Consider the following 13,064-nt stretch of genomic DNA (forward strand, 5'->3'; position numbering starts at 1 on the left):
TACAAGCTATAGTTCAATTGCAATAGTGTCATGTTGTGGATTGCCATCCTCGCCTCTCAACTCCCTCAAACTGAATCCTGAGTTGATACTACATACCAGTAGCAACAGCACCGCACCAGCACGAGATTCCAAGGTCCGGGCTTGATCTTAAGTATAGGCGCATCTGCCTGCCTATTGACCCTACCCCTTCAGCTGGTCTAAATCGGCAGAGAACAAACTCACGATGCCTGGCCGTCTTCTTTCCAGTTTTGTTCGGCCCGCTGCTCTCCATTCTCTATCCTCTCACTCGAATTCATCCTCAACCTCATCCGTCAACGAGATTACTACCACCACGGTGGCTCCCAAGAAACCCCACGCCCACACTGATCGAGCGAGGTCTCCAGAGCGTCGCCTGTCCTTTAATATGGACCACCTGATTCACCCTCACAGAGACCATAGCAAAGAGAAGAAGCGCAGCCATGGAAGGTCAGCGCGCTCGAAGGAGCGTTACGGCAAGGAGGATATTACCGCCGCTGCCGCCAAGCTGAACGTCATTGTCGAATCTCCACCCCTCGTCTGCTACGGAAACCCTGCAAACTCGACGGGCGCTTTATTTTCTGGGCGTTTGAGGATCACAGTCTCCGAGCAGGCCAACGCAGTCACCCTGGACAAGTTCGATATGCAGCTGCTCACCAAGATTACTACCAAGAAGCCTGTATCACGGGAATGCCCCAACTGCGCAGCACGGACGGAAGAGTTGACCAGCTGGAACTTCCTCACAGAATCACTCACTCTCAAGCACGGAGAGCATGATTTCCCCTTCAGCTATCTGGTTCCCGGTCACTTGCCCGCGTCCTGCAATGGGTCGCTGGGTCAGGTTGAGTACTACCTTTCTGCGCGCGCACACAGCACCAACGGCGAGGAGTACACGTACAGAATGCCATTGCACATCAAGCGCGCCATACTCCCGGGCAACGACAAGTCATCCATCCGCATCTTCCCGCCGACAAACCTCACCGGCCGCATAGTTCTTCCGTCTGTTGTTCATCCCATTGGCACATTCCCCGTTCAAATGACATTGAGTGGCGTCGTGGATAAGGGCGAAGAGACCCAAACCCGTTGGCGTCTGCGCAAAATGATGTGGCGCATTGAAGAGCATCAGAAAATTGTCTCAACAGCCTGCCCCAAGCACGCTCACAAGATTGGTGGCGAAGGGAAGGGTGTCCTGCACCAAGAGACTCGCATTATCGGCCACAACGAAGAAAAGGACGGTTGGAAGACAGATTTTGACACCGCTGGCGGCGAGATCAGCATGGAGTTCGAAGCCAGCATCAACCCTACCTGCAACCCAGTGTGTGACCTGGAGGTTCCCAATGGCCTTGAGGTCAAGCACAACCTGGTGATCGAGTTGATCGTTGCTGAGGAGTTCTGCCCCAACCGCAACACACGCTCGATCACACCTACTGGCGCCGCACGGGTGCTCCGTATGCAGTTCCATTTGCACGTCACTGAAAGAAGCGGGCTTGGCATCAGCTGGGATGAGGAAATGCCTCCTGTGTACGAGGACGTGCCAGCAAGCCCTCCTGGCTACACAATGCTCGATGGTAACAGCATCATGGAGGACTATCGTGGATCTCCCCTGTCCCTCCCAGACTATGAAGAGCTGGAACGGATGGAGTCTCTGCATCTGGACAGCGACTCAGCTGGCTCGGTCCGCGGGCGGAGTCGACTTACCACCGACGACCTGACGGCAGAGCCAATGGAATCAGGAAGCCGAAGCCGCGGTCTATCTGCTGATTCCCGTGCATCCGAACATTAAACGTCTCGATCTGATGACTTGTCGTCCTTGCTATTCTCATGGATCCATTATCGGACCATTCATCCTCATGACGTTACGAACACTTACGAACGGAATGATAAATTGATTCCTTCATGAAGGAAAAGAGCAAACCAATACAATACAACGGGGAAAGGAGTTTTGAGCACTGTTTGCGTTATAAACGCTTTTTCTTTTATCTTAATGGCTCTATGTGGCATGCCTACTGGTGGTGTTGGCAACAAAAAAAAAGTTTCATCCATGGATTCGCATGATACCCACGTCTGATCTGGCGTTTACTTTTCTTCCATGTCTTTTTCAACAATCATGACAGCCACGTGCAGATGTACATAATCTAATCTATTGCTCAAGCTTTCTTGCTACGGTTTTCTCTGTGCCTATAGGCTTCCGTAATTCTGGATGGGTAGACAACAGTAGCGTTGATGTCTGCTGCAGGTATGGCAGTCCTGCTCCGAGTTAAATGCCCATGGACCACAGGTAAACAACAACTAACAAAAGTAAATGCGTTTGATCGAGTACGCCTCCCTTGATCATCGGGGAATTGCAGACTGGTAGCCCTTACAGCTATCCACGTTTAGACTATGTATTGATAAAGGCATCGCACGCAGTGAAGCTACCGGATGACCCAAGTTTGTTATGTCCAATGTGATCATCAATATTCATAGTCCGGTGAGCTGACTCTAAGCCAAGAACATCCGATCTGATATCTGCATTCGCTATATACTAGCAGCCAAAAGCCTCAGGTTTTCCATACCACCCTGAACTCCGTGCGTACGCCTAGGCACCAAAACAAACAAACTTCGGTAGATAACAAGCAATTGATACAATCAAGAGGAAGGATGATCCATCATGAATCGAAAATCGGCCCAAAGGCGGGTATCCCCCCGCTCTCCAAGTCGAAGACGACCCTCTTGGTGACGACGGGGTTGCTGATGACGCAGACGGCCTCGGCTTCAAATTCAGCGTATAACCTCCGGATGATGGGGAGCATATCTACTCTCCCGGATTGATTTGTCTCGATGATCACAGGGTCGGCATCCAGCTTGGTTACGAGGTTGAAGACGTCCCGGCCGTATGTTCTGAGCGGGGAACGGGTTTGCCATACCACCCGGAGAGCGGGACGATTCTCATCGCCGAGGAAGGAGAGGCAGGGACCGATGCCTGAGCCCGTTGTGACGACGATGACGCGCTTGAAGACCCGCATGGCGTACGCGAAGCCGTAGATGAGAACGCCGCGTTTCCAGATGTGTTTTGGGGGGCATTTTATGCGGGCGGTAGTCCAGTCACCTGCTTTTGAGACCAGGCATGAGAAGCTTTGGCCGTCGGGATCAGGGAAGGTGGCAAAGCCGTGCCAGTCTTGCAAGGGGTGTGTGGCTAGCTGGATACCCTTGCCGAAGGAGGTGTTTGTGTGGTTCATGTGCAGCCTGACCGCGTGCGGGGAAAGAGTTTCCCCAGAGACGGGAACTTTGCGGAGGAGAAGCCAGGGGTGGATGATAGAGAGGACTGTAAGCACGAGAAACCAGAAAGCCGGGAGATGGACAAGGAAGGTGCCCAGCGGTTGGCCGGCGGCGCGACTGGCCTCGTCGGAAAAGACGAGCAGGAGAATGACGAAGAGGATCACCACGACCCACGCGGAGAAGCGATGCGTAAGCTCGAAATAGTCATGCTTCTTCATGCGGAAGGCCGGGTGAGCGACAAGGATGATGGCGAGCAGTAAGGCTAGGATGATGTAGGAGAGGACCACAGGCAGGACTGAGAAGGCGGTTTTGCCCGCTTCACCGGCTGCAGACCAGTACTGCTTCGACATCAGGCCAACGAAGCCTGCATACCAGAGGAAGGAAGCGATGCCGCACCCACTGTGGACCCCGCCATAGTGGTATACTTTGGCCGCGATGCGACGCAGCCGCAACGGCGCGGACCGCGGGATCGAGCAGACAATGACAAAAATGGCATTGACCACCAGCGGCTGCCGGGCCAGGCCACAGGCAAGCACGTTGGCTGCCGTAGCGTTCACAAGGGCCAGCAGCTTTCGCTCTGCGGTCATGACGGCAATGAAGACAGCCAGGTTGGCGAGGAAAACTAGGGAGAAGAGACGCCGGTAGATGTCGAGGGCTGTGTATCGGATGAACGAGATGCAGGTGTGCCTCTTCTTGCGGGCAGCGGCCTGCGCTTCGAGGTCAATGTCCTTCGGCGAGCCATTTTTCTCGGCGAGGATTCTGGCAATCTCCTTCTCTACGTCGACCAGTGTGACGTTGCTGGGATTTGATGAGTGGGAACTGCACTTGGCAGGGGGAGGTATTGAGATTTCACTCTTCTCTGACAACGACATGTTGCTTTTGTGAAATGAAGACATGGATAGAAAGATGCGGAGGATGCCAGCACCTGTAGTATAGAGGTATGAACAGTGAAGATCACACTTGATAGCAACACAGTCACGGTAGTATGACGGCACCCGCGCGCCTTTTGAGTCTTGATTTGCGATGACATCTTCCCAGATGGGGCTATTGCCCGAACTGTGCGCCTACATTAGACAATCGAATAGTCTCTAGACCATCCGTAAAGTTCGTGACATCCGCTACCGCACTGTGCCGCATGCATGGACCTCGGCAAGCTTCCGGTGAGAGACTGAACTTTTTCGCCATCCACCATCCTCTGAGGATGTGATACCACCGTACGGAGCTCCGTTCCGCATCACTAGTCATCTCGACGGGCTGTACCAATGAGCAGCCCAAGGCAGCATCACGACGCCCTTGCCTCAGCTCCTCTTTCCCCAAAAGTGGCATATCAGGGAACCAATGACAAATGGCACAGAGAGGGGAAGCCGACCATCTGGTGACGAATTGGGTGAACCGCGGGCTGCATGAGCGCAGCTTAGGAGGAGAGATATCAGACTTGAGTGGCTCATGCAGCCCGGTCAAGGTTGCATGAAGAATCCTGGTCTGAAAACAGGGCGCCAGTAAGGAACGTGAGTATCAGTGGCGTTCGCATGGTCCACCGGTCAAGCCCGTTCAAGGGTTAGAAATACCAAGATCCATTAATGGATTCGAACCCGCTCATCGGACAGGCGGAGTTGCCAGGCGACGCAGGATCTTGCAGATCCCTTGACAGGTTCGTCAAATACGCAAACTTTGGGAGCTCAGCGCACAGATGCTTGCTCCAAGATCACTGGCAGAGAGGCATTGGTGGAATCACTTCATCACATTCCGAATGGGCGGGCTGGCTGGCCGGCTGGCTGGGCTGGGTATAGCGGTGGGTTGTAGCCCGTGGGTGGTGGGTACAATGATAGTGGCACGAATTTGGAACGAGCCAAAGTCACTTTGATGAGCCGTCTATCCACATTGGGAGTCAATGCGAGCAAATCCTGCACGGATATCCGGGATCTGATCGACGGCACGTCAGGCTGACATGGATCACGGATCTGAACGAGCATGGCGTGGGAAGGGGGGTCCTGTGGAATGTAGATCACCCCTTGATGGCTTCTGCAACTCGTTTTCTAGAGGTTCATCGAAAGCGATGGTATGACTGGTAGACACAGCCGAGGCCACTACTAAGGGTCCTAAATGGGGAGGAGAAGAGAAGATAGCGTTGGGGTTCAGCTGGACAATGGAATGACCTGTGGACTAAGGACAGGGAACACAACAAGAAAAAAGTGGATACCAGAGATTGCCAGAGTGCTAAGAAATGACGGTGACGGACCGGCTGAAAGGGTAAATGGAGTCCAGATAGGATGAAGTCGAAGTCGCTGGAGTGATGGAGTGATGTGAGATGGGGGGAGAGGAGGCACTCGTGCTCAGAGATTGGCTCGATAAAGTTATGGAGTCACAGGACGATCCCAGAACAGTCCAGCCTAAGTCTGAACATGTTCGTCTGAATATCAACGCTACTACTGCTAGTCTACTACCTTACTAGTAACTACCAAGAACAGAGATTAGTCTAGAAATCTATTGCATTTTTTTTTTTTACTTTTTTTCTTTTGTACTGACCCACCCCGCTGCGATCTGAATGCTTCACCGAGTGTGTTCATTCGCTGCAGCCTCTCCCAAGCGTCGGTCAAGGACGATCAGTGAGGCGCTGATCTGAGTCTCGTCCTGGTGATTTGATTATTTTAATCATAAGCCGGGATTATCAATCTAATTTTCGGTGTTTTAGACTAAGATCGAGGCTGATACCGACGGTGTTTGGGTGTTTGCGCCACGCCTGCTGGCAATTCCAAATCATGGAGATCTCGCGTCAAGGAAATTGGAATTATCGCATAGGATCACTTCATCGTGACAACTGTCTAAAGATTTGAAATAGGAGATTCAAAATGCAAATGGCAAGCTATTTATCACTGCGTCTCCCCATGGAGCAGAAAGGATAGAATTTTTCTTCGCATCTTCATCAGGTTTGCTTCGCCGGCTCTACAAGCGAGGACACCCAGATTCACCACCCTTTAGCTCCTATACATTTGTTCCTCCTCCTCCAATTTGCTTTTCTTGTCCAATACTTGGAGATGGGTCTCTGGGAAAGGTCGTCGGCAATTCCCGGGCCAGGAGCTCGCGGTCCAAGTCCTGAGGCTCACCATGTATACACCGACTTGTTGACCTTTTGCTTCGACGGCCCCAACCAGTATGACCAGCGGCGACCGATCTTCATAGACGCCCAAGACCCCTCGCGTTCACTCAATGCCAGTCAGTTTCGGCTGCTGGTAAGAACACTCATAGCCGGACTCAAGGCTCATCATGTGCAGCGCGGAGACTGCGTATTGGTCCACTTGGGAAATTCTGTACGGAGTCCTGCAAACCCACACTGCTCTCACCGAGTTTTACGCCTCCTTCCGTCCTTCCGGTTTTGTACTTTGTTGGAGCTTAAGCTTTGTCGTTCTTACATTCTTTTGCGGCGGACTAATGGACTAATGATTTCTCCTGCATGTAGATCATATACCCCGCACTATTTTTCGCTATCATCGGCGCTGGCGGTGTGTTCATGGGCTCCAATTCCCGCAGCCAACCTCAAGAACTCGAGCATATCCTGCAATTGGCAGACCCGAAGCTGATCATTACGTCGCGCGATGCGCTCCCCAACGTCCTCAGCGTCTCCGCCGCCCGTGGGATGCTCCCGAGCCAGGTGTGTTTGTTGGATGAATACGCTCCCAACCACATCGCCCAGTTGCTTTTGTCGGGTCTGCTGGCCTTGATTCCTGACAGCGACGCTGTGTATCTGAATTTCGCGCAACTGCTCAGCTATGGGGAGAACGACTGGGTTTCTTTCAATGACCCGGCGATCGCAAAGTCGACGCCGGCCGCCATGTTCTCCACCAGCGGGACGGGCGGCCTGCCCAAAGGAGCCCTCCTTTCGCACCATGCAATCGTATCACATCACCTCAGCATCAACTATGATGTCCCCTACGTAGTTACACGGCTCATCTCTCTGCCTATGTTCCATCTGTTCGGGTCGCTGTGGACGCACATCTTCCCCATCCGCTACGGCCAGCCGCTCTTCGTCCTCCCGCGCTTCGAGCTGACCCAGTATGTCGCCGCCATCTACCACTACCAGATCACGGAGACCTACATGGTCCCCGCCATGATCCATGTTTTCAATCGCAGTGCTCCCCCGATCGCAGACTACATGGGAACGCTGCGGTACGTCGGCGTCGCGGGTGCGCCCATCGACGGCCCGTCGATGGAGCAATTCCAGCGGCTGCTGCACCCGCACGCCCGCGCGACGCAGCTCTGGGGTATGACCGAGGTCGGGGTCGTTTTCCAGACCCGATACGGCGAGCAGGGGAACCCCGGAAGTATTGGACGTCTGTTACCTGGGTACGAGGTGCGGCTGGTCGGTCAGGACGGCAACGTGGTGCAGGGGGAGTCTCGACCGGGGGAGTTGTATGTGCGCGGGGCCGGGGTGCTGATGAGCTACAAGGGACGCAACGATGCCAAAGATGCGTATGGCTGGTTCCGGACCGGCGATGTGGCATATGTCCAGAACGGGCAGTACTTTATCGTTGGACGAACCAAGGAACTCATCAAAGTGAGAGGGTAAGTTTACTGTTTTTCTCCTCGTTCCGCCTGTTAATGCTAACTTGGACGTAGATGGCAAGTTGCCCCCGCTGAACTCGAAGCGGTCCTCCTCAAACACCCGTGTATCGAAGACGCCGCCGTCACAGGCGTCACCTCCAAAGACGGCAGTACAGAATTGCCCCGCGCCTTCGTGGTTAGGGCGAAGGGACCGTCTGCAAATCGGCTGACAGCGGAAGAGGTCTACCAGTTTGCACGCCGTCAACTGGCCAGCTACAAGGCGCTAGACGGGGGGATTGTCTTTGTGGAGGAGATCCCCCGCACGGCCAGCGGGAAAATCCAGCGCTTCAAGCTGTCGCAGATGAACACGTACCGCGACATGGTGTCCAGTCTGCTGGCGCGGTTCAGGGGAGCCGCTAGTGGACTGGGGGGGTTGGGGTTGGTGCACAAGGGACGTGTCGCCGTCTAGTTCACTACGCGACCAGGCACTTTTTTCACTTTTGACTTTTTTTTTTTTGCAGTTTTCCAGGGCTACGGTCAACAGGCGTGGGCATAAGGCATAGGTACAGGCGCTGATGGGATTGTTTTGATTGGTTTTTACTTCTTTGGATATACGTACTTACGTACAGAGTACCTAGTTACTTGGACAGTCGCACTACTCCTACATCAGGATAGATGATTAAAATGACACCGAACCATACCATGTCCACTGAGTATCTCCAAAGGCTCTAACTCTCAACCAAAATTGAAATCCAGTATATCCAACCAATGAAACCTGCGATCTCGTCCCCAAAATCCAGAATTTGTCATTGTGGGTTCTGGCCCCGCACGCTTACCTTAGTGTTGTCTTTTTACTTTTCCCAGTGATCCTGGCGTGCGGCCGCAAATCTCGGCTCGGCTGGCCGGACCAAGATGTGGCGCAGCCCATTTCTTTGTCTAAAATCCCAGTCACCGCCTGTACGGGCTATTGCGAACATGATGCGTAGAACTTCCTCTGTAGGTTCTCGTTGAGATGCAGTATGCTCCCCTTGCATCATAAGCTTATGCACGGTGCATGCACCGTGCATGTGTCAGGTAGAAAATTCCTCCCTCACGTACGTGTGATACAGTCTATTTAGTCGAGGCTTGAGAGTGCGCAAACCCTAATTATCAGGTAGAGTTCTGGCTCACCGATAATATACACAGAGTAAATTGGCATGACTGGGCCGAGAGGACGGTGAGATTCCGTTGAAAAGTGGGATCCTATTCTTCTAGAACGGATCTTGGTACAGAATGCGAAATCGCATGCGAAGCGCGATGCAGGAAGCAAGGTACCTACTCTTTTGTAATCCTCAGGCATTAGTTCATGACATGCACGGTTACGATGCATGACCATGGCTTTCTGCCACGGCCTTGAGCATGTTGGACTTGGTTTATGGCCATGGAGGCATGTGCGTATCGTATTGTCAGCTGGATTCCAAAGAAACAGGTTCTGAAAAGATCCGAGTAACCAAACAAAGGTACTTTTGGGAACACAACATGTGAAATGCTCCCTCGAGATGGCCAATCATGCTCGCAAAGTAGTGAGTCTGCGATGGTTTACAATACGCTCTGTATCCAGATCTCGAACATTGGTCAGTCATTCGCTTGGTGGTGTTCACATAGTTGTCGCCTCTGTGTCGTACAAAATCTACTGGCTTACAGCGCATACCTGGATTTATGGCTTTAATTTTTCATGCGCACGAGATATAATACGATTGAGTAACGGGCTCGACCGCAAGCTTCGCCTTGCCGCTTTGGGTATATTGTACGGAGTACTTTGGCCTCTATGCATGAGTAGACCGTCATGTGTACGGAGTACTACCCTTGCTTCTCTTCCCTCTGCATCCTGTTTTGACTCTTCTTGCTTCGATTGTTTTCGAAAATGGTCGAAAATGGTGCAATTGGCGCCTAGAACGACTGCTGATCAACTCCTGCCACCGTGACGTCCAGTCAACTCATTCGATTGGGTACAATCATATAACGCCAATCGAATGATATCTGATCGATGGATGATCGGCCTAATGTCATACTGAGCGGAATAGATTGATCGACACTTTATCTCATGCCTCGACCATACGACCAGGTGCATCGATGTAATTAGAGTTGCCACTTTGTGCCAACAATCTACTCGAATAAACAGCGGAGGGAACTTGACCGAGGATCGCCATGAGCCCGTGTCAAGAATCCTATCGATCGACCGGCAAACGAGGTCAACTGAGCCGACCGATGGGTTCAGCTCTTTGCTTTTTCTTCCTCTGTCTGGAGTCCGATCTGAATTCTGAATGGGTGTCTGACGCCGGCACTATTGACTTTTAGCGCAAATAGTTGTTGCAATCTCCACCTTGTGGCGCAGGCTCACCAGCCACCCGTCGAGACATCTTTCAAAATCGAGCCGAGGTCATACATTTTTCTGAGTCAATGCAATCATTCCGGTGGCGCCATATTAACCACAGGCCTTCGCCGGACACTGGTATCGCGACATCTGGTCTGGTCATCAAAGTGTGCGAGATCTTGAGTGACGATCATTCGGCTGATATGCCTGTGACCCGATGCGGCAATAGACACGGTTCACTGGGCAGTGGTCACCGCCTCTCCTCATCTAGTATCCCGCGCTACGGGCGACATGGGATGATAGCGTAGTAGATTATCAATTCTTTTAGGCCAGAGGCATAGAACACGGGATATGTGGGTTACAACAAATGGTCAACCCCTCATCATCGACGTCATGGTGGCCTTGGTTCAGCGCCGACCAGCGTTGGGCGAAGACAGGCCTCCGAGTCCTCGATCTCAAAGATCATCCTTTGCAAAGACGCGCTTGACAAGTGTCTCCAGTTAAGCAAATCATTGATCCTTCAAGAACCCAGCAGCCTTGATCAGCAAGAGACCAGCCGGCCAAAAGCCTCGCTTCAAATTATAGAACGTCCCAAAGGGGCAGGTCGAGGATAGTGCATCATCCTCGTGGAGCGAACTGCATTGGCAAATATCCTGAATGGTTCATGCATCAATGCAGCCTAAGAAGCGAACAAACAAGTCCGTCAAGGTGGTGCCTTGATAATTTTGCGAATCGCTATAGCCGTTCGTCCTGGAGTTGCCCGATTTCTGACATTTGAGCTCAGGGAGTGTAGACACCTTTCGCCGGCCGGTATCATGGACGCTATTTTCTGCTAGGACTGGCATTTTCTTGGGTACCTGACGAGGTGCCCCGATAGACAACCCATCGCGGTCATTCTTTGTCTAGAGTGACGCATTCCCAGGTCAGCCATGCGTTCACCTCCAGAAGGCATAGCGCCCTCGGGCAGCAACCGCAGGTTGCAATACTTTAAAGAGGTTGGTCAACTGAACGAACATGTGCTGCACACGCTTTGCAATGAACTCCCCAGTCGCGGCAATCTCACATCAAGTGACGTACTGGTCTCGCAAATCCCAATGTCGCTGGTAACCTCCCCGCATTTGTGTCAAGAACATCCTAGTCAGGAGAATGGACGGAGCGACTCACTTTGGCCGCACGTCGTAGTGATTCTCCTCCAGTCAACCAGGATCGGGAGACCTGTCCTATACACCTCGACGACATGCAAACCCCTGAGTGCTATACAGTAGTGTGGTTTTCTCGCCATTCGTATGCTTTCCTGGCCTCAAGCAGTGAGCATTAGCGCGAATACGCGGTCGGAATAATCCTCGAGGATCTACCCTCATCTTGTGATGTGACAACTCAAGAAAACAAGTTGGAATTGCCCAGCAGCATTTGGAGCGAGTTATGTTCTGACCCTTCATCTCCAATATTTGATTCCGAACCGCAGCCTCATAACGGTGACATGGACTGAAGGATCAGAACTTTGCATGGGGCATATTGCACGGTAGACATTGGTTAAGTTTCAAGTTCGAGCGGTGCTTCAGTAGAGCGGCTTTCACATTATGTATGTACATGCTGGTGCCATATCCGGCCTTTAGACGGGCGCGAATGCGGTGAAACGTGATTGCTGCTAACGCCCAGCTAGAGCTCGGCGGGGTGTTATGCCGTGTCTTCAAACAATTGGATTGCTTCGCAGCACCAGCAAAAACGAGCTCGCTTATGCAAAGTACCACGTCGCCGTTGCGGTCTGAGTCGATGTGACTGCTGACGCCCTGACATGGGAGGCGCGCCTGTGCCGGGATCATCCCAGAAGATCCTGGCAATCGAAGCCAGTCATGAACAACTCCAAGGAGTAGCCGACAGCGGAATTGTAACAGGCTTCTTCAAGGATAGAATATACCGGGCTAGCATTTCACTTCTCTTCAAACCGCGGCCGTAGAATGCGTAGGGAACGATGATGCGACATTGCCCTGGCCTTTGTGGCTTAAAAGATACCGTATCCTTTCCACCAGACACCCCATATCAACGGCCCCAGTGCGCCTAAAGCAGCTGCGCCCACTGGAATTTCCAGAATGCTCCACACCCATAAAGTTCCGATGGCAGGGGCTTGCTTCATAACAGCATAGTATGGATCCTCGTTGGTCATAGTCATCAGCTTGGTTCCCAGGAGCACGGCAACAGGCAAGAACGCCATTGTCCGCAGACTCGGGGGGAAAAGCAGCTTCCGAACGAATGAAAGCGTGAGCTTGTCTTGAGACCAAGGGAAGAGCGAGATTTTCTCCTGCTTCTTATTTCCTCTGTGCACTGATACGACGTGTCCATGAGCAAGATGGACGAGCAGCGTCAGCATGGGAAATGCAATAAATGCAGACTCGCGCAGGAGCTTTTCCAACACGATCGTTTCCGCGTATTGGTGAGCCGCCAGGTAGGCCAGCGTAAGGTGTAATGTCGTCAGTGGTACGGAGAGCAGGAGCGTGTCGATTAATGGGGGAATCGGTTCATCAACGCCGTCGTCTGCTGCGTTCGGCTCGATCTGCGAGCCCTCAGTCGCTGGTCCTGCCCGGTCCTTCTCATCGCTTTGTTCCTTTGACGACAGCATTGAAGGGTTGAACTGGGAAATCTTGCCAGATAACGGATCCACGGTCATGAATTGCGTTTCTGGACCCGACTTTGCAGTGTCCCTCTGTTCTTTGGCCAAGATCTCATTTTGTCTCTCAGCAATGAGTTCCACCAACGTCCTTCGCTTCGGTACGTCGTCGGGGGACGTTTCTTGAGGATGGGCTAAAGGGATCGAAGATGGATCGAACGAGGAGTCACGGGTGGAAGCTGCGGCTGTTCCTGCTGCTGCTCGTCGCTGTTTTCGATTCCTTGGCCCTTCCAT

At 52.5% G+C, this 13,064-nt stretch overlaps 4 protein-coding genes across 4 annotated transcripts; 2 read left to right on the top strand and 2 right to left on the bottom strand.

Moving 5' to 3' along the window:
• Positions 1-223: 223 nt before the first annotated feature.
• On the top strand, positions 224-1,798 carry Aud_005633 (alpha-arrestin; the record flags this gene model as incomplete). The annotated part of the gene is made up of 1 exon (XM_043290557.1): positions 224-1,798. The coding sequence occupies one exon, from the start codon at positions 224-226 to the stop codon at positions 1,796-1,798; it is 1,575 nt and encodes a 524-aa protein (XP_043146492.1).
• An 865-nt stretch (positions 1,799-2,663) lies between these two features.
• Positions 2,664-4,169, bottom strand: Aud_005634 (integral membrane protein TmpA; the record flags this gene model as incomplete). Its single annotated transcript, XM_043290558.1, has 1 exon — positions 2,664-4,169. One exon carries the CDS (start codon positions 4,167-4,169, stop codon positions 2,664-2,666), a length of 1,506 nt encoding a protein of 501 aa, XP_043146493.1.
• Positions 4,170-6,308: 2,139 nt separating this feature from the next.
• Positions 6,309-8,281, top strand: afeA (adenylate-forming enzyme AfeA; the record flags this gene model as incomplete). The annotated part of the gene is made up of 3 exons (XM_043290559.1): positions 6,309-6,503; positions 6,731-7,833; positions 7,888-8,281. The coding sequence occupies 3 exons, from the start codon at positions 6,309-6,311 to the stop codon at positions 8,279-8,281; spliced, it is 1,692 nt and encodes a 563-aa protein (XP_043146494.1).
• A 3,886-nt stretch (positions 8,282-12,167) lies between these two features.
• Aud_005636 (uncharacterized protein) lies at positions 12,168-13,064 on the bottom strand (the record flags this gene model as incomplete). The annotated part of the gene is made up of 1 exon (XM_043290560.1): positions 12,168-13,064. The coding sequence occupies one exon, from the start codon at positions 13,062-13,064 to the stop codon at positions 12,168-12,170; it is 897 nt and encodes a 298-aa protein (XP_043146495.1).

This window comes from Aspergillus udagawae (genome assembly GCF_001078395.1).
Source record: "Aspergillus udagawae IFM 46973 DNA, scaffold_4, whole genome shotgun sequence".
NCBI classification, from domain to species: Eukaryota; Fungi; Ascomycota; class Eurotiomycetes; order Eurotiales; family Aspergillaceae; genus Aspergillus; species Aspergillus udagawae.